This window comes from Oncorhynchus mykiss, chromosome 15 (assembly GCF_057628025.1).
Source record: "Oncorhynchus mykiss isolate SJ-2025 chromosome 15, ASM5762802v1, whole genome shotgun sequence".
NCBI classification, from domain to species: Eukaryota; Metazoa; Chordata; class Actinopteri; order Salmoniformes; family Salmonidae; genus Oncorhynchus; species Oncorhynchus mykiss.
The window spans coordinates 17,354,397-17,380,207 of NC_143036.1; the positions used below are offsets into that span (position 1 = coordinate 17,354,397).

At 44.4% G+C, this 25,811-nt stretch overlaps 1 protein-coding gene across 4 annotated transcripts in view; it reads right to left on the bottom strand.

Annotated features, from left to right (window-relative positions):
* Positions 1-25,811, bottom strand: part of LOC110489714 (A-type potassium channel modulatory protein DPP6) — a 363,201-nt gene that overhangs the window by 43,010 nt on the left and 294,380 nt on the right. For all 4 annotated transcript variants that reach the window (XM_021562496.3, XM_021562499.3, XM_021562495.3 and 1 more), the window contains 5 exons: positions 18,260-18,354; positions 17,741-17,815; positions 16,128-16,180; positions 15,518-15,599; positions 12,135-12,255 (listed from right to left, as the gene is read on the bottom strand). In XM_021562496.3, coding sequence (XP_021418171.1) covers positions 12,135-12,255; positions 15,518-15,599; positions 16,128-16,180; positions 17,741-17,815; positions 18,260-18,354 — 426 coding nt within the window. The remainder of the gene's footprint in view (positions 1-12,134; positions 12,256-15,517; positions 15,600-16,127; positions 16,181-17,740; positions 17,816-18,259; positions 18,355-25,811) is intronic.

A 25,811-nucleotide genomic window follows, 5' to 3' on the forward strand; every position in this document is an offset into this window, starting at 1 on the left:
CTGGTTCTATCCCTGGGCCACATCATATTTCAGGATGTTGTCTGCTCCAGTACTGGTTCTATACCTGGGCCACATCATATTTCAGGACGTTGTCTGCTCCAGTACTGGTTCTATACCTGGGCCACATCATATTTCAGGATGTTGTCTGCTCCAGTACTGGTTCTATACCTGGGCAACATCATATTTCAGGATGTTGTCTGCTCCAGTACTGGTTCTATACCTGGGCCACATCATATTCCAGGATGATGTCTGCTCCAGTACTGGTTCTATCCCTGGGCCACATCATATTCCAGGATGTTGTCTGCTCCAGTACTGGTTCTATACCTGGGTCACATCATATTTCAGGATGTTGTCTGCTCCAGTACTGGTTCTATCCCTGGGCCACATCATATTTCAGGATGTTGTCTGCTCCAGTACTGGTTCTATCCCTGGGCCACATCATATTCCAGGATGTTGTCTGCTCCAGTACTGGTTCTATACCTGGGCCACATCATATTTCAGGATGTTGTCTGCTCCAGTACTGGTTCTATCCCTGGGCCACATCATATTTCAGGATGTTGTCTGCTCCAGTACTGGTTCTATACCTGGGCCACATCATATTTCAGGATGTTGTCTGCTCCAGTACTGGTTCTATCCCTGGGCAACATCATATTTCAGGATGTTGTCTGCTCCAGTACTGGTTCTATACCTGGGCCACATCATATTTCAGGATGTTGTCTGCTCCAGTACTGGTTCTATACCTGGGCCACATCATATTTCAGGATGTTGTCTGCTCTAGTACTGGTTCTATACCTGGGCCACATCATATTTCAGGATGTTGTCTGCTCCAGTACTGGTTCTATACCAGGGCCACATCATATTTCAGGATGTTGTCTGCTCCAGTACTGGTTCTATACCTGGGCCACATCATATTTCAGGATGTTGTCTGCTTCAGTACCCATTCTATACCTGGGCCACATCATATTTCAGGATGTTGTCTGCTCCAGTACTGGTTCTATACCTGGGCCACATCATATTTCAGGATGTTGTCTGCTCCAGTACTGGTTCTATACCTGGGCCACATCATATTTCAGGATGTTGTCTGCTCCAGTACTGGTTCTATCCCTGGGCCACATCATATTCCAGGATGTTGTCTGCTCCAGTACTGGTTCTATACCTGGGCCACATCATATTTCAGGATGTTGTCTGCTCCAGTACTGGTTCTATCCCTGGGCCACATCATATTTCAGGATGTTGTCTGCTCCAGTACTGGTTCTATACCTGGGCCACATCATATTTCAGGATGTTGTCTGCTCCAGTACTGGTTCTATCCCTGGGCAACATCATATTTCAGGATGTTGTCTGCTCCAGTACTGGTTCTATACCTGGGCCACATCATAATTCAGGATGTTGTCTGCTCCAGTACTGGTTCTATACCTGGGCCACATCATATTTCAGGATGTTGTCTGCTCTAGTACTGGTTCTATACCTGGGCCACATCATATTTCAGGATGTTGTCTGCTCCAGTACTGGTTCTATACCAGGGCCACATCATATTTCAGGATGTTGTCTGCTCCAGTACTGGTTCTATACCTGGGCCACATCATATTTCAGGATGTTGTCTGCTTCAGTACCCATTCTATACCTGGGCCACATCATATTTCAGGATGTTGTCTGCTCCAGTACTGGTTCTATACCTGGGCCACATCATATTTCAGGATGTTGTCTGCTCCAGTACTGGTTCTATACCTGGGCCACATCATATTTCAGGATGTTGTCTGCTCCAGTACTGGTTCTATCCCTGGGCCACATCATATTTCAGGATGTTGTCTGCTTCAGTACTGGTTCTATACCTGGGCCACATCATATTCCAGGATGTTGTATGCTCCAGTACTGGTTCTATACCTGGGCCACATCATATTCCAGGATGTTGTCTGCTCCAGTACTGGTTCTATCCCTGGGCCACATCATATTCCAGGATGTTGTCTGCTCCAGTACTGGTTCTATCCCTGGGCCACATCATATTTCAGGATGTTGTCTGCTCCAGTACTGGTTCTATACCTGGGCAACATCATATTTCAGGATGTTGTCTGCTCCAGTACTGGTTCTATACCTGGGCCACATCATATTTCAGGATGTTGTCTGCTCCAGTACTGGTTCTATATCTGGGCAACATCATATTTCAGGATGTTGTCTGCTCCAGTACTGGTTCTATACCTGGGCCACATCATATTTCAGGATGTTGTCTGCTCCAGTACTGGTTCTATCCCTGGGCCACATCATATTTCAGGATGTTGTCTGCTCCAGTACTGGTTCTATACCTGGGCCACATCATATTTCAGGACGTTGTCTGCTCCAGTACTGGTTCTATACCTGGGCCACATCATATTTCAGGATGTTGTCTGCTCCAGTACTGGTTCTATACCTGGGCAACATCATATTTCAGGATGTTGTCTGCTCCAGTACTGGTTCTATACCTGGGCCACATCATATTCCAGGATGTTGTCTGCTCCAGTACTGGTTCTATACCTGGGTCACATCATATTTCAGGATGTTGTCTGCTCCAGTACTGGTTCTATACCTGGGCCACATCATATTTCAGGATGTTGTCTGCTCCAGTACTGGTTCTATCCCTGGGCCACATCATATTCCAGGATGTTGTCTGCTCCAGTACTGGTTCTATACCTGGGTCACATCATATTTCAGGATGTTGTCTGCTCCAGTACTGGTTCTATCCCTGGGCCACATCATATTTCAGGATGTTGTCTGCTCCAGTACTGGTTCTATCCCTGGGCCACATCATATTCCAGGATGTTGTCTGCTCCAGTACTGGTTCTATACCTGGGCCACATCATATTTCAGGATGTTGTCTGCTCCAGTACTGGTTCTATCCCTGGGCCACATCATATTTCAGGATGTTGTCTGCTCCAGTACTGGTTCTATACCTGGGCCACATCATATTTCAGGATGTTGTCTGCTCCAGTACTGGTTCTATCCCTGGGCAACATCATATTTCAGGATGTTGTCTGCTCCAGTACTGGTTCTATACCTGGGCCACATCATATTTCAGGATGTTGTCTGCTCCAGTACTGGTTCTATACCTGGGCCACATCATATTTCAGGATGTTGTCTGCTCTAGTACTGGTTCTATACCTGGGCCACATCATATTTCAGGATGTTGTCTGCTCCAGTACTGGTTCTATACCAGGGCCACATCATATTTCAGGATGTTGTCTGCTCCAGTACTGGTTCTATACCTGGGCCACATCATATTTCAGGATGTTGTCTGCTTCAGTACCCATTCTATACCTGGGCCACATCATATTTCAGGATGTTGTCTGCTCCAGTACTGGTTCTATACCTGGGCCACATCATATTTCAGGATGTTGTCTGCTCCAGTACTGGTTCTATACCTGGGCCACATCATATTTCAGGATGTTGTCTGCTTCAGTACCCATTCTATACCTGGGCCACATCATATTTCAGGATGTTGTCTGCTCCAGTACTGGTTCTATACCTGGGCCACATCATATTTCAGGATGTTGTCTGCTCCAGTACTGGTTCTATACCTGGGCCACATCATATTTCAGGATGTTGTCTGCTCCAGTACTGGTTCTATCCCTGGGCCACATCATATTCCAGGATGTTGTCTGCTCCAGTACTGGTTCTATACCTGGGCCACATCATATTTCAGGATGTTGTCTGCTCCAGTACTGGTTCTATCCCTGGGCCACATCATATTTCAGGATGTTGTCTGCTCCAGTACTGGTTCTATACCTGGGCCACATCATATTTCAGGATGTTGTCTGCTCCAGTACTGGTTCTATCCCTGGGCAACATCATATTTCAGGATGTTGTCTGCTCCAGTACTGGTTCTATACCTGGGCCACATCATAATTCAGGATGTTGTCTGCTCCAGTACTGGTTCTATACCTGGGCCACATCATATTTCAGGATGTTGTCTGCTCTAGTACTGGTTCTATACCTGGGCCACATCATATTTCAGGATGTTGTCTGCTCCAGTACTGGTTCTATACCAGGGCCACATCATATTTCAGGATGTTGTCTGCTCCAGTACTGGTTCTATACCTGGGCCACATCATATTTCAGGATGTTGTCTGCTTCAGTACCCATTCTATACCTGGGCCACATCATATTTCAGGATGTTGTCTGCTCCAGTACTGGTTCTATACCTGGGCCACATCATATTTCAGGATGTTGTCTGCTCCAGTACTGGTTCTATACCTGGGCCACATCATATTTCAGGATGTTGTCTGCTCCAGTACTGGTTCTATCCCTGGGCCACATCATATTTCAGGATGTTGTCTGCTTCAGTACTGGTTCTATACCTGGGCCACATCATATTCCAGGATGTTGTATGCTCCAGTACTGGTTCTATACCTGGGCCACATCATATTTCAGGATGTTGTCTGCTCCAGTACTGGTTCTATACCTGGGCCACATCATATTTCAGGATGTTGTCTGCTCCAGTACTGGTTCTATCCCTGGGCCACATCATATTCCAGGATGTTGTCTGCTCCAGTACTGGTTCTATACCTGGACCACATCATATTTCAGGATGTTGTCTGCTCCAGTACTGGTTCTATACCTGGGCCACATCATATTCCAGGATGTTGTCTGCTCCAGTACTGGTTCTATACCTGGGCCACATCATATTTCAGGATGTTGTCTGCTCCAGTACTGGTTCTATACCTGGGCCACATCATATTTCAGGATGTTGTCTGCTCCAGTACTGGTTAAATACCTGGGCCACATCATATTCCAGGACGTTGTCTGCTCCAGTACTGGTTCTATACCTGGGCCACATCATATTCCAGGATGTTGTTTGCTCCAGTACTGGTTCTATCCCTGGGCCACATCATATTTCAGGACGTTGTCTGCTCCAGTACTGGTTCTATCCCTGGGCCACATCATATTTCAGGATGTTGTCTGCTCCAGTACTGGTTCTATCCCTGGGCCACATCATATTTCAGGATGTTGTCTGCTCCAGTACTGGTTCTATCCCTGGGCCACATCATATTTCAGGATGCTGTCTGCTCCAGTACTGGTTCTATACCTGGGCCACATCATATTCCAGGATGTTGTCTGCTCCAGTACTGGTTCTATCCCTGGGCCACATATTTCAGGATGTTGTCTGCTCCAGTACTGGTTCTATCCCTGGGCCACATCATATTTCAGGATGTTGTCTGCTCCAGTACTGGTTCTATACCTGGGCCACATCATATTTCAGGATGTTGTCTGCTCCAGTACTGGTTCTATCCCTGGGCCACATCATATTTCAGGATGTTGTCTGCTTCAGTACTGGTTCTATACCTGGGCCACATCATATTCCAGGATGTTGTCTGCTCCAGTACTGGTTCTATACCTGGGCCACATCATATTTCAGGATGTTGTCTGCTCCAGTACTGGTTCTATCCCTGGGCCACATCATATTCCAGGATGTTGTCTGCTCCAGTACTGGTTCTATCCCTGGGCCACATATTTCAGGATGTTGTCTGCTTCAGTACTGGTTCTATCCCTGGGCCACATCATATTTCAGGATGTTGTCTGCTCCAGTACTGGTTCTATACCTGGGCCACATCATATTTCAGGATGTTGTCTGCTCCAGTACTGGTTCTATCCCTGGGCCACATCATATTTCAGGATGTTGTCTGCTTCAGTACTGGTTCTATACCTGGGCCACATCATATTCCAGGATGTTGTCTGCTCCAGTACTGGTTCTATACCTGGGCCACATCATATTTCAGGATGTTGTCTGCTCCAGTACTGGTTCTATCCCTGGGCCACATCATATTCCAGGATGTTGTCTGCTCCAGTACTGGTTCTATACCTGGGTCACATCATATTTCAGGATGTTGTCTGCTCCAGTACTGGTTCTATCCCTGGGCCACATCATATTTCAGGATGTTGTCTGCTCCAGTACTGGTTCTATCCCTGGGCCACATCATATTCCAGGATGTTGTCTGCTCCAGTACTGGTTCTATACCTGGGCCACATCATATTTCAGGATGTTGTCTGCTCCAGTACTGGTTCCATCCCTGGGCCACATCATATTTCAGGATGTTGTCTGCTCCAGTACTGGTTCTATACCTGGGCCACATCATATTTCAGGATGTTGTCTGCTCCAGTACTGGTTCTATCCCTGGGCAACATCATATTTCAGGATGTCGTCTGCTCCAGTACTGGTTCTATACCTGGGCCACATCATATTTCAGGATGTTGTCTGCTCCAGTACTGGTTCTATACCTGGGCCACATCATATTTCAGGATGTTGTCTGCTCTAGTACTGGTTCTATACCTGGGCCACATCATATTTCAGGATGTTGTCTGCTCCAGTACTGGTTCTATACCAGGACCACATCATATTTCAGGATGTTGTCTGCTCCAGTACTGGTTCTATACCTGGGCCACATCATATTTCAGGATGTTGTCTGCTTCAGTACCCATTCTATACCTGGGCCACATCATATTTCAGGATGTTGTCTGCTCCAGTACTGGTTCTATACCTGGGCCACATCATATTTCAGGATGTTGTCTGCTCCAGTACTGGTTCTATACCTGGGCCACATCATATTTCAGGATGTTGTCTGCTCCAGTACTGGTTCTATACCTGGGCCACATCATATTCAGGATGTTGTCTGCTCCAGTACTGGTTCTATCCCTGGGCCACATCATATTTCAGGATGTTGTCTGCTTCAGTACTGGTTCTATACCTGGGCCACATCATATTCCAGGATGTTGTCTGCTCCAGTACTGGTTCTATACCTGGGCCACATCATATTTCAGGATGTTGTCTGCTCCAGTACTGGTTCTATACCTGGGCCACATCATATTTCAGGATGTTGTCTGCTCCAGTACTGGTTCTATCCCTGGGCCACATCATATTCCAGGATGTTGTCTGCTCCAGTACTGGTTCTATACCTGGGCCACATCATATTTCAGGATGTTGTCTGCTCCAGTACTGGTTCTATACCTGGGCCACATCATACTTCAGGACGTTGTCTGCTCCAGTACTGGTTCTATCCCTGGGCCACATCATATTTCAGGATGTTGTCTGCTCCAGAACTGGTTCTATCCCTGGGCCACATCATACTTCAGGACGTTGTCTGCTCCAGTACTGGTTCTATCCCTGGGTCACATCATATTTCAGGATGCTGTCTGCTCCAGTACTGGCTCTATACCTGGGCCACATCATATTCCAGGATGTTGTCTGCTCCAGTACTGGTTCTATACCTGGGCCACATCATATTTCAGGATGTTGTCTGCTCCAGTACTGGTTCTATCCCTGGGCCACATATTTCAGGATGTTGTCTGCTCCAGTACTGGTTCTATCCCTGGGCCACATCATATTTCAGGATGTTGTCTGCTCCAGTACTGGTTCTATCCCTGGGCCACATCATATTTCAGGATGTTGTCTGCTCTAGTACTGGTTCTATACCTGGGCAACATCATGTTCCAGGATGTTGTCTGCTCCAGTACTGGTTCTATACCTGGGCCACATCATATTCCAGGATGTTGTCTGCTCCAGTACTGGTTCTATACCTGGGCAACATCATATTTCAGGATGTTGTCTGCTCCAGTACTGGTTCTATACCTGGGCCACATCATATTCCAGGATGTTGTCTGCTCCAGTACTGGTTCTATCCCTGGGCCACATCATATTCCAGGATGTTGTCTGCTCCAGCACTGGTTCTATCCCTGGGCCACATCATATTTCAGGATGTTGTCTGCTCCAGTACTGGTTCTATACCTGGGCAACATCATATTTCATGATGTTGTCTGCTCCAGTACTGGTTCTATACCTGGGCCACATCATATTTCAGGATGTTGTCTGCTCCAGTACTGGTTCTATATCTGGGCCACATCATATTTCAGGATGTTGTCTGCTCCAGTACTGGTTCTATACCTGGGCCACATCATATTTCAGGATGTTGTCTGCTCCAGTACTGGTTCTATCCCTGGGCCACATCATATTTCAGGATGTTGTCTGCTCCAGTACTGGTTCTATACCTGGGCCACATCATATTTCAGGATGTTGTCTGCTCCAGTACTGGTTCTATACCTGGGCCACATCATATTTCAGGATGTTGTCTGCTCCAGTACTGGTTCTATACCTGGGCCACATCATATTTCAGGATGTTGTCTGCTCCAGTACTGGTTCTATACCTGGGCCACATCATATTTCAGGATGTTGTCTGCTCCAGTACTGGTTCTATCCCTGGGCCACATCATATTTCAGGATGTTGTCTGCTCCAGTACTGGTTCTATACCTGGGCAACATCATATTTCAGGATGTTGTCTGCTCCAGTACTGGTTCTATACCTGGGCCACATCATATTTCAGGATGTTGTCTGCTCCAGTACTGGTTCTATCCCTGGGCCACATCATATTTCAGGATGTTGTCTGCTCCAGTACTGGTTCTATACCTGGGCCACATCATATTTCAGGACGTTGTCTGCTCCAGTACTGGTTCTATACCTGGGCCACATCATATTTCAGGATGTTGTCTGCTCCAGTACTGGTTCTATACCTGGGCCACATCATATTTCAGGATGTTGTCTGCTCCAGTACTGGTTCTATACCTGGGCCACATCATATTTCAGGATGTTGTCTGCTCCAGTACTGGTTCTATACCTGGGCCACATCATATTTCAGGATGTTGTCTGCTCCAGTACTGGTTCTATACCTGGGCCACATCATATTTCAGGATGTTGTCTGCTCCAGTACTGGTTCTATACCTGGGCCACATCATATTTCAGGATGTTGTCTGCTCCAGTACTGGTTCTATACCTGGGCCACATCATATTTCAGGATGTTGTCTGCTCCAGTACTGGTTCTATCCCTGGGCCACATCATATTTCAGGATGTTGTCTGCTCCAGTACTGGTTCTATACCTGGGCCACATCATATTTCAGGATGTTGTCTGCTCCAGTACTGGTTCTATACCTGGGCCACATCATATTCCAGGATGTTGTCTGCTCCAGTACTGGTTCTATACCTGGGCCACATCATATTTCAGGATGTTGTCTGCTCCAGTACTGGTTCTATACCTGGGCAACATCATATTCCAGGATGTTGTCTGCTCCAGTACTGGTTCTATACCTGGGCCACATCATATTTCAGGATGTTGTCTGCTCCAGTACTGGTTCTATCCCTGGGCCACATATTTCAGGATGTTGTCTGCTCCAGTACTGGTTCTATCCCTGGGCCACATCATATTTCAGGATGTTGTCTGCTCCAGTACTGGTTCTATACCTGGGCCACATCATATTTCAGGATGTTGTCTGCTCTAGTACTGGTTCTATACCTGGGCAACATCATATTCCAGGATGTTGTCTGCTCCAGTACTGGTTCTATACCTGGGCCACATCATATTCCAGGATGTTGTCTGCTCCAGTACTGGTTCTATACCTGGGCAACATCATATTTCAGGATGTTTTCTGCTCCAGTACTGGTTCTATACCTGGGCCACATCATATTCCAGGATGTTGTCTGCTCCAGTACTGGTTCTATCCCTGGGCCACATCATATTCCAGGATGTTGTCTGCTCCAGCACTGGTTCTATCCCTGGGCCACATCATATTTCAGGATGTTGTCTGCTCCAGTACTGGTTCTATACCTGGGCAACATCATATTTCAGGATGTTGTCTGCTCCAGTACTGGTTCTATACCTGGGCCACATCATATTTCAGGATGTTGTCTGCTCCAGTACTGGTTCTATATCTGGGCCACATCATATTTCAGGATGTTGTCTGCTCCAGTACTGGTTCTATACCTGGGCCACATCATATTTCAGGATGTTGTCTGCTCCAGTACTGGTTCTATCCCTGGGCCACATCATATTTCAGGATGTTGTCTGCTCCAGTACTGGTTCTATACCTGGGCCACATCATATTTCAGGATGTTGTCTGCTCCAGTACTGGTTCTATACCTGGGCCACATCATATTTCAGGATGTTGTCTGCTCCAGTACTGGTTCTATACCTGGGCCACATCATATTTCAGGATGTTGTCTGCTCCAGTACTGGTTCTATACCTGGGCCACATCATATTTCAGGATGTTGTCTGCTCCAGTACTGGTTCTATCCCTGGGCCACATCATATTTCAGGATGTTGTCTGCTCCAGTACTGGTTCTATACCTGGGCAACATCATATTTCAGGATGTTGTCTGCTCCAGTACTGGTTCTATACCTGGGCCACATCATATTTCAGGACGTTGTCTGCTCCAGTACTGGTTCTATCCCTGGGCCACATCATATTTCAGGATGTTGTCTGCTCCAGTACTGGTTCTATACCTGGGCCACATCATATTTCAGGACGTTGTCTGCTCCAGTACTGGTTCTATACCTGGGCCACATCATATTTCAGGATGTTGTCTGCTCCAGTACTGGTTCTATACCTGGGCCACATCATATTTCAGGATGTTGTCTGCTCCAGTACTGGTTCTATACCTGGGCCACATCATATTTCAGGATGTTGTCTGCTCCAGTACTGGTTCTATACCTGGGCCACATCATATTTCAGGATGTTGTCTGCTCCAGTACTGGTTCTATACCTGGGCCACATCATATTTCAGGATGTTGTCTGCTCCAGTACTGGTTCTATCCCTGGGCAACATCATATTTCAGGATGTTGTCTGCTCCACCACATCAGTTAATCTGACAGACAGGCCACTGATGACAAAGCGTTCTATAATCGCCTTGGGTGTCTGTCTGACTCCCCTTATGCAAGACTGTCAGTGTACCACACACACAATGATAATGTAATCTGGTTTTTAGACGGTTACTACAAAATTAGACTGCAAGCGTGACGTTTTTCCTCCAGGGAGAGATTTCCTCCCCATATCTGACACTGTGATTGACCATGCTGTCATCTGGTGCAGATCTAAACAGATGTTACACAACCTGGCAAGGTCTCTCTCCCCTTCACGGCTTATGTCACCACTAAACAAAAATACACACACACACATTGAATGTGTTATTGCTGAAAGACCGCAGTCTGTCAAAGAGATCTCCACTGAGAGACATGATACGTGTGGTAGGTCTACGTTGTGGGGCCTCCCATCCCATCAAAAGATTCATCTTCCTTAATAAATTATCAATGAAAATTGCCAGGCCCTCAGCGCTTCATAATTATGTGGCAGGGGTCAGACAGTGATTAAAGTTTCAATGGACTTAGACTAATATTGCTGTTGGAAGAGCTCCACTGCACAGCTTAAAATCTCAGTCAAACTAATCTGGGGTTACACACTTTAACAGTTAACAAAGAGTTAGTGTAAAACACTCCTGCCTCTCTTTCTCTATCCGTGTGAGTGCAAGCAACCTTGCACTCACACACACAGACATGACCGTTGCACACAGATGCAGACATGACGGTCGCAATCACGCATGTGCAGAATTCAGCCTTCATACGGTAACATTTGTAATATTGTTGCCAGTTTACGATTACTCTTGGAACTCAGAATCACATCTAGCAGTGTTCTGGCAGTATGTCACGAGACACCTAGCGAAAGGTTGGCAGGTGCCGCCCCACCCATTGATGAGCACTACACCAGGCCCTAACTAAGAGACAGCCATCCAGGCCCTCCCTGACACTCCTACCTCTCTTTCTCTATTTGTGTTATTAAAAGCGAGAAGTCTTGGAGCAGACTGCCAAACACACGGGGAGCAGAAGAAATTAATTCATTAGTAAAGTTGAACACAGCGAGGCAGTCTGTTCCTCGGGGGACGAGGCAGAGGCACTGAGGTGGAGTCAGAGCTTGGATCGGTCGAGTCAAAACAAACAGGGAGACATCTGTATCAGAATGGAGAACAGACGGCGAAGATTAATTCTGCTGAATTAATGCTAATTTACCTATGTCGAACAGCCGCAGTGAGAACTCAGGGAAATTGAAGCAAATTGGGCACTTTTCCTGTTTTTAACTACATTTTGGTATCACTCTAAATCAATTGTTTACTGCACCTATGACTAGCCTTAATACCAGTTCTGTTGTGTTTAAAATTTCAAGACAAGAATAATTTTTACTCAAGTGCCACATTCTCTGGGGACGACAATGCAATGGGACAGATGCGCCATTAGACTACCACCAAGAACACCAATAATATTCACATCAGCCAATAAAAGTGTTATCTCACCTTCATACAGCCAATCGCTGAGCCCATTGAAGATGACTCCCTCCTTGCCGGTGGAGACTAGGCGGATCGATCGGCTCTCCACCGTCGAACGGTAGTAGATGTTATTCTCAAAAATGAAAATCTAAGGGAAGGGGGAGATGTGAGAATAAAATATGAAAAAACTGAGGTGATCAATATGGAAGGAAGAAAGGACCTGTGTTCTGCATGACTAAACTTGACCTGTAGGTTGATGGAAGGATGCTTTAACCAGATGAGGAATTTGAGCTCAAAAGGTTCTATCGAAATGTTTGATCCTCTCCTATTCACTGCAATATTGAATCATGAACATTTTGCAGCAATATTGGCTTGTTTGACAAGCCACGATATAGCAGGCCTTGTTGAATAAACACATATCGCGTGTTTTGAAGTTCACAGTCACCTGCCAACATGGCAGTCATGTTTGCTACCTGCACAATCTAGTAAATAGCCTCAATTTACCCTTCTGCCTCCTCGCTATTGGATTATACTTTCATCATGTAATGGACATAATATTGTCTCCATATTACTGCGTGTCTAAGTATTGATTGATAACTCCGGCTCAGGAGAGAGAAAGAGAGAGAAAGGACAGAGAAAGAAGGAGATCAAGAGAGAGAAAGAATGTACTGCATAATGAATCCTTTACCTCACCACATTGAACAGCAATACTGTACATCAATATCAATAAGTCCTAATTGCAGATTGATCCTTTACTGGGCTACAGCATTGCCCTCCTCTCTGTCCACTGTTAGTAGTAGCATATTATAGTTCCTCTTCACACATTACAGATTCTCTACCCACAAAAAAAACTTAAAAAGTTCTATCTAAAAATATAATGCTCATGTTATTAAAGGCTCTTAACGGGTCGGTTTCAGTTGCAGAGTTCGTAGGGCTTATATTGAAATCAATAGAAGGTAACTAAGGATAGCTCAATAACTTTGGCCTTGAGCTTTTCGTTGGTTCACGTGTAATCTCTGTTACTGACATGGACTGAAACATGCTATGTAAACACAGTCTGAAAGATATTCTCTTTTAAATAAAGAAATACTTCAACAATAGTTGACCTCTTCTCAGGGATGATAGGGTATGTTCCCTCTCCTTGCAGCAGTTGAGGCAATGCAATAGCATCACAATGCCCCCACCAAAAAGGATGCAATGTTCCTTATGTGGCTAGGTAGGCCAGGGGAACACAGGTGTGTTTGAATTCACCTCTGTGCAGATGGACTGAGGGCCCAGTTTTATAACAGGATCTAGCCCAGGGCAGGGAGTAACACGGTGAGCTTGGCCCACTTCTGAAGGAGGTAGAAACACTGCCCAAGTTACCTCCCATTAGGGCTGGGAGATATGGCCAACATTTCATATCAAGGTATTTGAAAAAAATTGGACGTTGTGACGGTATTTCATGTTTATGAATAATAAAAGTTCTAAATTTGCTATATGAGTAGTGCGTGACCTTAGGGTGGCAACACACATTCTAAGTGATTTCAATGGATCTTTCTCCATTATGATTGTTTTATGCTGTTCAATTCAACCAAAAATAATTTTCAACATTTTCATCAATTTCTGCACTCATTTGCGATCATTTCCACACTGCCACGTAGGGCTGCACAATATGGGCAAAAAAACTAGGCAAAATGTTTAACCAAATGTTGCAATTGCTTGCAATTTAGAGCAAAACACTTGGGTGACCTGTTGGAATCATTGGAAATAGAATGATTGCTTTAATTCTAGTTAGTATATAATAGTGGGCACTTTGAAAATGAGGCCTAGTTTGACATGGCAACAAATTAAAACGCCAGGGAGGAGTTGTGACAGGGTAGGAACCAAAGTGTTGACAAGTGTTTCCTAGGGGACCCAATAATCTTTAGCTACATTGAATGTTTTCTTTGATTTGAGCCTGAACTCAAATGCCTCGTGGTTGAGGAACAACAAAGGCGCTTCTTGAGTGATGGGGGCAGTGACAGTTCTGTGTGAAAAGCGGCATGGAGAGAGAGAGAGAGCGGTGAGTGATGACTCAAGTAGCGAAGTAAACTATAAAAATGAACGTTACACATGCCGTATCCCATTTAACAAACCCGACATTCATTATAGAAGGTAAAGTGAAATCCCAAACCGGTCTGTGCATCAAATACGGTATACCGCCCAGCCCTACCTCCCATATACACACACAGAGTCTGGGGAGATGTGTGGTCATATTGTGGGCTGGTTGACAACTCTGGAGATTAGCCTCACAAAGAGAGAAAAGTAGGGCGAAAGAGGGGGAGAAAGCGCGAGGGAGACAGGGAGGAGAGCATGCAAAGCTCAGCGTCTCAGTGGGGGATTGAACTCCAATTTAAAGGAAGAGGACCACTTACTGCTAAAGCTGGAGTTATATGTTCATCCACACAGACAGAGCTGCCTGTCCTCTGAATAATGTGTATTTAACCCAATTCTACTACTTTTCGACATGGGACAAGAAAGCTGTGTGTGTTTGTGTGTGTTAAAAAGAGAATCAAGGGGAGGGGCTTGAGAAATTAAAGTGAGGATCAAGAGGGGAGGGGCTTGAGAAATTAAGGTGAAGATCAAGAGGGGAGGGGCTTGAGGAATTAAAGAGAGGATCAAGAGGGGAGGGGCTTGAGAAATTAAAGAGAGGATCAAGAGGGGAGGGGCTTGAGAAATTAAAGAGAGGATCAAGAGGGGAGGAGCTTGAGAAATTAAAGTAAGGATCAAATGGGGAGGGGCTTGAGAAATTAAAGACAGGATCAAGAGGGGAGGGGCTTGAGAAATTAAAGAGAGGATCAATAGGGGAGGGGCTTGAGTATTGTGATAACAGATGGGCTGATGTTAGAGTGTGTGTGTGTGTGTGCGCGCGGACGCATAATATACACACATGAGAGAGAGAGGAGAGAGAGAGGAGCGTTCACATATTATATGAATGCACATCGGCAGACACCTTCCTCTCCCGCCCATGCATCCTATCGTTGACAACAAGCATCACAGCTCAGAGGGCAAGCATCTGTTGCTGGGAGGGGAGCTCCTTAAAATGAAAGCGACTGTTGGAATCAGGGCTGTTTGATGATTAATACTGGGAGAGAGTGTGTGATATCAATCCAGTGACTTCACTAATTAATCCGCTGAGGAGATTACAGGTAATTAATTGCATTGTGCTGGAGGATGTAATCACTCACAGTCTGTCTGCTCCGAGAACCACTAGACTGATGCTTATTAATGTTCTCTCGGTGGCTAGACTGCCTGGTAGCTTGTGATAGTTTAACAGACATACATGGCCATAGGAAAGGTTATTGATATTGTACTCTCAGTTTAGAAATACATTATAACTAGACATGGTTTGCCAAATGGGAGTGACATTGGGTAGTTGTAGTTCTTACCAGCTGCTGGCCCGTGGGTCCCCAGCCTGCGTACTGCAGTTGGGCGTTCCGCACCTCTGGAGGGTTCAGGTTCCATGTCTCCCTGCAGCACAGAGGAGAGACCACATTCAGACTACACACACCCACACTACATACTTTTTATTTAACCTTTATTTAACAACACACACCTTTAACTGCCCCCCATTAAATGACTGAGCACCTTCTTTAAAAATAACATCTTACTTAGTGGCTCCTCAAACCACAGCATTATAAAAAAAACTCCAGTGCACCACACCAGCAGCCTGCTCTGCTCCTGCCCAGATATACCAGTGTAGTACAGCTTAGCCCAAGAGGTTTACGAGCACCTATAAATACTGGTGCTTTATATATCGCTGCCACTTTCTGTTCATTTAGAAAAGTGCTGTGTGCTGCAGGACAGAAAATTAGAGGTGTCACAGGCCCTTTGTCTTAGTCTGGAGGTGAGGATGAATGAGGTCATCAAGTCCCCTGGCCTGCAGTTCTCCTCGTCTTCACTGGGTGGCAGCGCAGAGACTTGACTGACTGGGCCGAAGAGAGTAGAGGAGAGTGGAGGGGAGAGGAGGGGAAGCATTGGTTGGTTTCAGCTACTTACGGAGTCTCCAGGCTGCAGATGATGTAGAAGGCGGTGAACGAGTGCTGGTACACCTAGAAGAAGAATGATTGAAGACTATCATGAGGTACTTGGCCATTGAACCATGTTTTAGTAGCTAACTGTCACCAGAATGTACATGCATTTGGTTGGGATGTTATATTGTATTCTACAAAGTCATTCTGTATTTGCTCAAATGTAATATTCCTTGTCAATGAGTCACTAAGTCCAGGGCACAAATGCAGTGTTCATAATATATGCCATTTAGCAGACCCTTTCATCCAAAGAGACTTACAGTCAGTCATACAAGCATTCATTTTTCGTATGGTTGGCCCCAGTGGGAATCATGTCTGCACTGCATTCTACTAGCAGGCCCTGGACTGAGAGATGACATGTAGAATGCTTCTTAATGTAGCAGGAGTTAATTATGGATCCCCTTGTTACAGTAGTCCGTCTGAATACCCCCCTTAGAGTTGGGGGAGAGAAAGAGAGGGATTGACAAGCGAGAAAGAGAGAGATAGAGAAAGAGAGGGATTGACAAGCGAGAAAGAGAGAGATAGAGAGAGAGATAGAGAAAGAGAGGGATTGGCAAGCGAGAAAGAGAGAGATAGAGAAAGAGAGGGATTGACAAGCAAGAAAGAGAGAGATAGAGAGAGAGAGAGAGAGAGGTGGGGCTTCTACGAAGGGCAAGCAGCAGCATGACAAATGGAGAGAGTGCAATGACAGCCGGGGGACGGAGCTGTCATCTACCAGGGCTATGGAGGGATGATTAAAATAACAAATGCACTGTCTAACACTAACACACACACACACACACACACACACACACACACACACACACACACACACACACACACACACACACACACACACACACACACACACACACACACACACACAAATTAGTGCCTCCCTACTGTGCCATTACACTTTCCCAGTCTTGCACCTTTGGTGACACTTCACTGTTCCTGATAGCACACTGTTCCTGATACCACACTGTTCCTGATATATATGGCAAGGTTAACCCAGGTCTACACCTTTTCCTCCCTACTGTAACAGTGTCTACTCTCTCTCTGTGTCTTTCTGAGCCAATGGGATTCTATTCCCTGACATGCTGATTCTTTTTCAGACTCTGTGTCCTGGATCTCACATTGCAGTAATCTTCCAGCTGAGTTAACTACCTGAGCCATTACATAATGCAGTAACCGCTGTAGCAGAAAAACCTCCCATCCCTCTCTTTATCCTTTCCTCCCCTCCCTCTCTCACACTCTTGCTACCCCAAATCTCTCTACTCTCAGGCTTGCCCCATTCCCTCCATTTGTTTTCCCATTCCCTCTCTTTGTTTTCCCATTCCCTCCATCCCTTCCTCATCCCCTTTTCTCAGCTGTGTTATGGGGTTTGTTTGTGTTTTGGCCCCTCTCTGAAGAGTACAGTTCAACTCAGCTGTTCTCTCTCTATAGTGGCTGAGAGGTAGCGGGGTGTGACAGTCCTCTATCCGGACGCCATGATTACTTTTCTCCCCCACCGCCTCGCCACGTTTCCCCTCAGAGCCCGCTGAAGTATGTGCCTGTCACTCTGCTAATTCAAAAAACAAGCAAACAAATGAAGGAGCTCACTGGTGCCATGTTGTAGGCGAGTAGCACATGCTTCATGTCAGGAGACACTTCATACTTGCTGGCTTTGTACATTTCCTGTAAAGCAGAGAGAGAGAAAACACAAAAGATGAGACCTTTAACCATGCGTAGTGTTTTTTCATTAAGGCAATCCTTAAATGACTGCATTTGACGGATTGCTCGGTGCGGACTTGGTCGGCAGACGCATTAATCTTGTTGCGGCTCTTTCTGATTTCGGAGGGACGAACATACTGTGCGTCGTCACTTCGGCCGTTTTGACACTGATGTTGCATTTTTGTCAAAAACATTTGATGCGTAGCGAACCCAAATGATAACGAGCCAGATCAAACGATGTGCTAATGATGTATCGTTTCAGTAGGCTTCACAATAAGAGCTTTGGGTGCTTTGATATGCTGACGCAAAAGAAAAGTTTGAATTCAATTCATGCAAAAACCACAGTCTGTTCTTTGGCCTATTGGGATGCATCTACTGTGGAAATATGAGAAAGTTGGAGAGACTCACAAACTTTTTGTTGTGCACCAATACCGTCCTCTCGTATGTCTCCATGTTGAACCTGACAACATCCCCCTCACGTGTGCGATAGAGTAGCTCATTACCTGTACAACAGAGGGAGAGCAAAGAAACAGAGCAAGAAAGATGATTTCACAAATGCTAGTTCAAGATTTTCATAATGCCTGATAATAGTCCTATGTGCAATATCCTTGCGATCGTACGTAAGGTGGACACTTGCAAAAATAAAATATCAGAGACAAAGTGTTTGGACATTGACGTCAGAAGTGGGATTCTCTACATTGATGTCAGAAGTGGGATTCTCTACATTGATGTCAGAAGTGGGATTCTCTACATTGATGTTAGAAGTGGGATTCTCTACATTGATGTCAGAAGTGGGATTCTCTACATTGATGTCAGAAGTGGGATTCTCTACATTGATGTTAGAAGTGGGATTCTCTACATTGATGTTAGAAGTGGGATTCTCTACACTGATGTCAGAAGTGGGATTCTCTACATTGATGTCAGAAGTGGGATTCTCTACGTTGATGTCAGAAGTGGGATTCTCTACATTGATGTTAGAAGTGGGATTCTCTACATTGATGTCAGAAGTGGGATTCTCTACATTGATGTTCGAAGTGGGATTCTCTACATTGATGTTAGAAGTGGGATTCTCTACATTGATGTCAGACGTGGGATTATCTACATTGATGTCAGAAGTGGGATTCTCTACATTGATGTCAGAAGGGGGATTCTCTATATTGATGTCAGAAGTGGGATTCTCTACATTGATGTTAGAAGTGGGATTCTCTACACTGATGTCAGAAGTGGGATTCTCTACATTGATGTCAGAAGTGGGATTCTCTACATTGATGTCAGAAGTGGGATTCTCTACATTGATGTTAGAAGTGGGATTCTCTACATTGATGTTAGAAGTGGGATTCTCTACATTGATGTTAGAAGTGGGATTCTCTACACTGATGTCAGAAGTGGGATTCTCTACATTGATGTCAGAAGTAGGATTCTCTACATTGATGTCAGAAGTGGGATTCTCTACATTGATGTTAGAAGTGGGATTCTCTACATTGATGTTAGAAGTGGGATTCTCTACACTGATGTCAGAAGTGGGATTCTCTACATTGATGTCAGAAGTAGGATTCTCTACATTGATGTCAGAAGTGGGATTCTCTACATTGATGTTAGAAGTGGGATTCTCTACATTGATGTCAGAAGTTGGATTCTCTACATTGATGTCAGAAGTGAGATTCTCTACATTGATGTTAGAAGTGGGATTCTCTACATTGATGTCAGAAGTGGGATTCTCTACATTGATGTTAGAAGTGGGATTCTCTACATTGATGTCAGAAGTGGGATTCTCTACATTGATGTTAGAAGTGGGATTCTCTACATTGATGTTAGAAGTGGGATTCTCTACATTGATGTCAGAAGTGGGATTCTCTACATTGATGTTCGAAGTGGGATTCTCTACATTGATGTCAGAAGTGGGATTCTCTACATTGATGTCAGAAGTGGGATTCTCTACATTGATGTCAGAAGTGGGATTCTCTACATTGATGTTAGAAGTGGGATTTTCAGTGGGAGCAGTGGCGATCCGTCATTCAGGGCATTTGGGCTTATTATTTTGGAATTAATAGGTGTCACATATCAGTTTGCAAACAATTTATGAATAATATACAGTATATAATTGTTTTCTTGAGTAAGGCAGCTCCAAAAGGCAGGTGTTTCAGCCTAACTCAGTGCTTTCTGTGGTGGTAGGGCAAGCCAGCAGAAAATACGGAGCTTTGTGCCGTGATTGGCTCAGTGTTCTGTCACTCATGGAGACTTTACGTCACTGCCAAGTGTAAGAGGAGACATTGGAAATTCTAGCCCTTTGGCTGTTGCCATAGAAGTGCCCATCCAAGAAGGCTCAAGGTCATTGGCCACAGATAAGATGACGTCAAATCACGTTATATGTACAGAGGCTTGGACTGATCATGTCAACATTATTCTTTCACAATCTTAGCTAGCAGTCATCATCATGAATCAAGTCGACAGTCAGGCAAATAATTTTTAAGAAAAAATGAAGAGAAATTATAGATAAAACGTATCTGTGCTCATCGGCCATTGGACATAAACTTTTTACAACAAGTTGGAAATCGCAAATTCAACGAGTGGCTTGGAAGGAATCAGGGACAGTGGCTGTGTGTTCCCAAATCTGGGATTAAGGGGATCTTTTCAAGTTTAAAATGATAAACATCCAACATTGGCCATGCTGTCAATGAAGTATGATTTCTGTCACGCTCAAAACAACTGTTAACCTGGAGGACCGGCCAAGCCACCTTCGTGTTCAAGTGAGCCGAGCACAACAACGTGAGTCCAAAAATGTATTGTATGCGGCTTCATAAATTATGTAAATTGCCAGGGAGATATGTATACTGTAGCTAAGAAAGTAATACTATGTGTATGTTGTGTAGTAAGCTGTTAGTAGTCCATGTACAATCACACAGATAATTTGGTCTATTTTTTTATTTTATTTTATTTTACCTTTATTTAACCAGGCAAGTCAGTTAAGAACAAATTCTTATTTTCAATGATGGCCTGGGAACAGTGGGTTAACTGCCTGTTCAGGGGCAGAACGACAGATTTGTACCTTGTCAGCTCGGGGGTTTGAACTCACAACCTTCCGGTTACTAGTCCAACGCTCTAACCACTAGGCTACCCTGCCGCCCCATTTAACCCTATTAATTTCACCTACTGTTCTGACTGTTCTACTGTAGCCTGTAACCTGTTTTAGAGAAAGGTAATCATTGAATATTGTAAGAGCTTTCATTGTCTGCTTATATACCCCCATTATTTATCCTACGGTTCTAACTTGGTGTACAGGGAGAGCACGGTAAGAACGGCCCATGTTCTGAATTCTGTCACTGTACATTTCAAAAGTACTAAACAAATAGTTATATTGACTACGTCTGTCCTAGCTCCTAGATTCTATACCAAGATGCCTGCAGTCACAAAGGCCCACTCCAGAGAGAGTAGAACATTGCAATAGAGAGATAAAAGTTGTTCTTATCTTCACAATGACTTTGCCCTTTATCGGAAATGGACGATAAAAGCCCATTTTTGAATGTTGTTTCAGTCAAGAGCCATGAGAGCTGAGAATATGGCTCTGGTTGAGTGTTAATTGGGGACAGATTGTTATTGGGAGCATTCATTATCTGCTAGAATAACTAATTGGCCATAAGAGGTGACAAAATTACCACCATAATGACATTCATTCAAAAAGTTGGTGTGAAAGAGTGACAATTCTGGGTTTTTAGAATTCACCGGCCAAATGCTGAGCGCTATGCTATCGATAGCACTTCCCTTCACTGCAATATTCACAGCCTTGTATCAAGATGAAAGATTGAAAACTACCGCATTACTGTGGATCATTTTGCAATAGTAATGAACAACAATCAGGACGTTACATGCTCAATTGCTTCTCTCTGCACTTTAATATATTCCTTTGACCTTGTTTAGCACACCTATAAATGATCCTCTTTGCATTTTGAATGTATTCGGTTGATGTTCATTGTTCCAGTTAAAAGTGACCTTCTGTGTCCAGCAATTGGCTGTGTACTCTACACCTGACCTGTCCCCTCCCCAGGTTTATAGACAGGAGTCTCATCTTGCTCACTCCTCCGCTGGAGTTGTCATCGCTCCTGTCTCTCACTCCGTCTTCTCTGTTTGGTCCTTCTGTAATCACTCATTCCCTCTAGGACAGTTTGGGTCTGTCCTCATGTCCTATACAGTCTTTGCTCTTCCACCTCCTATGTGGCAGTCTACCATTCAGACTCTGTCCTGAATATCTACCTCTTTTGCCTCACTCCATACCTACTTTTCTTTTTCTATCCTTTGCATCAGCACATTTCCATCATATCAATGTAAAGCACTTAAGAGAATCTAGGAAAGCATTCTATAAATCCAATCCAATCTTCTTGTATGCTATTACCTTTCCCTATTTTGCATCCATGTAAAGCTAAACCTAAGGTAAGCTATCCTCTTTCCAACTCTTCTCCTCCTATCCTCTTTCCAACTCTTCTCCTCCTATCTGCGTTCCATCTCTTCTCCTCCTGTCCTCTTCCCATCTCTTATCCTCCCTCCTATCCTCTTTCCAAATATTTTCGTCCTATCTTTCCATCTCTTCTCCTCCTATCCTCTTTCAATCTCTTCTCCCTCCTATCCTCTTTCCATCTCTTCTCCCCCCTGTCATCTTTCCATCTCTTCTCCTCCTATCATCTTTCCATCTCTTCTCCTCCTATCATCTTTCCATCTCTTCTCCTCCTATCATCTTTCCATCTCTTCTCCTCCTATCATCTTTCCATCTCTTCTCCTCCTATCATCTTTCCAACTCTTCTCCTCCTATCGTCTTTCCATCTCTTCTCCTCCTATCCTCTTTCCATCTCTTCTCCTCCTGTCCTCTTTCCATCTCTTATCCTCCCTCCTATCCTCTTTCCAAATATTTTCCTCCTATCTTTCCATCTCTTCTCCTCCTATCATCTTTCCATCTCTTCTCCTCCTATCCTCTTTCCATCTCTTCTCCTCCTATCATCTTTTCATCTCTTCTACTCCCGGTTTTGATCTGTGCTCACCTAATTTCTCCCTAAACAAACACTTGGCTGCCCATATTTTTCAACCATCTGTCCGCCTGTCTTTTTCCCTCCCTCATAGTCCAATCTTTATTCTGTCTCAATGCTGCATTATTTCAGTTGTCCACCCTTCCAGTCACCTGAGATCACTTCCTCTTCTCCTTTCGACCATGCACTGCCTTTATGGTATTTACTGTCCACCCTTCCAGTCACCTGAGATCACTTCATCTTCTCCTTTCGACCATGCACTGCCTTTATGGCATTTACTGTCCACCCCAACAGTCCATCATTTCCACCTTCAACATCCACCACTCCCCCTCTCTCGCTATACAGACCCAAACATCCCCTGTCGTCTTTCTCAGGCCTTTCTCTCTTTCACTGACCCCTGCCATCTATCCCTCCCTCTTTCATACCACCAAGGGCATTTTTAGTCTTGCTATCTGTCGCTCTACTGTACTCCATCTTGTCCTCCTCCTTCTCCCTCCTCACCTCTCCATCAGGGCTCCCTTCACTGGCTCTGCATTAGCCTAGGGTGCTCGCTTCCCCTTCTGAGGGAGAAGGAGGACCTTCTCCCTCCTCACCTCTCCATCAGGGCTCCCTTCACTGGCTCTGCGTTAGCCTAGGGTGCTCGCTTCCCCTTCTGATCCTCACCTCTACTCCTGCACCATGTCTTATTCATTCAGCCTCCTGCTCTGGGCAACATCCCTCCCTCACTACAGATCACAGGAAGACAGGTGTGTGTGTTTGTGCGTGACTGTGTGCATGCATGCGTGTGAGAGAGATTGAATGTTTAGAGTGCAATAGATGTTCCCCTTTCCAACAACACTTCAAAGACCATTTACCTTATGAATATTCACACTTAACCTTTTATGCATACTATGATCTTGTACTACCACTCTTCCATAGTCTCTTCTGAACCCTACAGACTGTATGCTTCATACCACTGTGTGCTTAATTGACGCTTCAGGCAAGTTGTTTTTCCCTTTCTAACTGTAGATGACAGCTTCATTAGAATGAGATAATAATATGCACATCCACAGTCAGCGCTACTGTGGCCACCAGGCTAGCTTTCAATGAACTGAAGAAAAGCTTCAGGCTACTTTCCAATCCAAGGATTATTATTGAAACGTTTTTATTATGTGTTTGCAATGCTTTTCTCAGTAAGGGATAAAACACCAAGGACAAATCTAAAATATAACTATTTGCTTAAATTATACCTTCTCCTCAAGCTCATTCTTTTATTTTTGTTCTATACTCCAAGTTCAATTTCCTTAAAAACAAGCAAATTCATGCTTTGCACTTTCTGCAATCGCATAGTAAATCTGTCCAAAAAGTGTTTTGATGCCAAGTGATTCAGAAATACTAAGTTCCCAGGCCTGTTGGATATTGTAGTCACCCCCTCAACCAGCCATGTTAAGGACTATTCTCTCCCTCTGCATCCATTTCTCACTCTCTCTCCTTGTCCCATTCCCTCCATTATTTTTCAGGGAGCTGCATCAGGCCATTCAGTCTGTTCAGGCTGTTCTGACAATGAGCGAGAGTGTTCCACTTCCTCTCAATCTTTCATCTGTAAGTCCTGAGTTCTGGTACTATGCCACGTTATAGTACCACTGAGTGCCAGCAATGAACATACCAAGAATACTCATACATTTATCCAAATATATACTGAACAAAAATATAAACACAACATGCAACAATTTCAAAGATTTTGCTGAGTTACAGTTTATACAAGGAAATCAGTCAATTGAAATCAATTCATTAGACCCTAATCTATGGATTTCACATGACTAGAAATACAGATATACAGTGGGGCAAACAAGTATTTAGTCAGCCACCAATTGTGCAAGTTCTCCCACTTAAAAAGATGAGAGAGGCCTGTAATTTTCATCATAGGTACACTTCAATTATGACAGACAAAATTAGATTTTTTTTCTCCAGAAAATCACATTGTAGGATTTTTAATGAATTTATTTGCAAATTATGGTGGAAAATAAGTATTTGGTCACTTACAAACAAGCAAGGGCACGAAAGCCCAAAACACACACTACAGGTACTCACACGCACCAACGGACATTGTAATAATTGACAAGACCAGGGAAACCAAAGGGCACGTATATACAAATACTAATCAGTGGGAATAGGGGACAGGTGTGCAAGCCGAAGTTGCGGCATTCCCTCTGTCTCGCTCAATGGTCGATTATTCTGTCACGTTGGTATAAATGATTCGGGAGACAGACGCAGGAATGTGTAATAGTTTTTTTATTAAGCCTAAATTACGGCGTGCCGTGTAAGGGAACGGGGACGAAGACCAAACAAACACGTAACAAAAACACAGGGTTGAAACCCAAACAACAGAGCAAGGAGTACCTCGAATAAATAATACATGCATGCACAATGATTATCACACGGGACGAGACCCATAATCATCTGTGCAATCCACAAGAGCACGAAAGCCCAAAACACGCAGCACAGGTACTCACACGCACCAACGGACATTGTAACAATAATTGACAAGACCATGGAAACCAAAGGGCACATATATACAAATACTAATCAGTGGGAATAGGGGACATGTGTGCATGATTCATGTTCTGGAGGGGTCCGTGGCAGAATCCCTAAGCTGACGAGGTAAAAATCTGTCATTCTGCCCCTGAACAAGGCAGTTAACCCACTGTTCCTAGGCAGTCATTGTAAATAAGAATTTGTTCTTTACTGACTTGCCTTGTTAAAAAAAAAGTTTACAAAAATTATTATTATTAAATTCACGTGGTTTGCAGTTGTGAGGCCAGCTGAACGTCCTGCCAAATTCTCTAAAACAACGTTGGAAGCGGCTTATGGTAGAAAAATAAACATTCAATTCTCTGGCAACAGCTCTGGTAGACATTCCTGCAGTCAGAATGCCAATTGCACGCTTCCTCAAAACTTGAGACATCTGT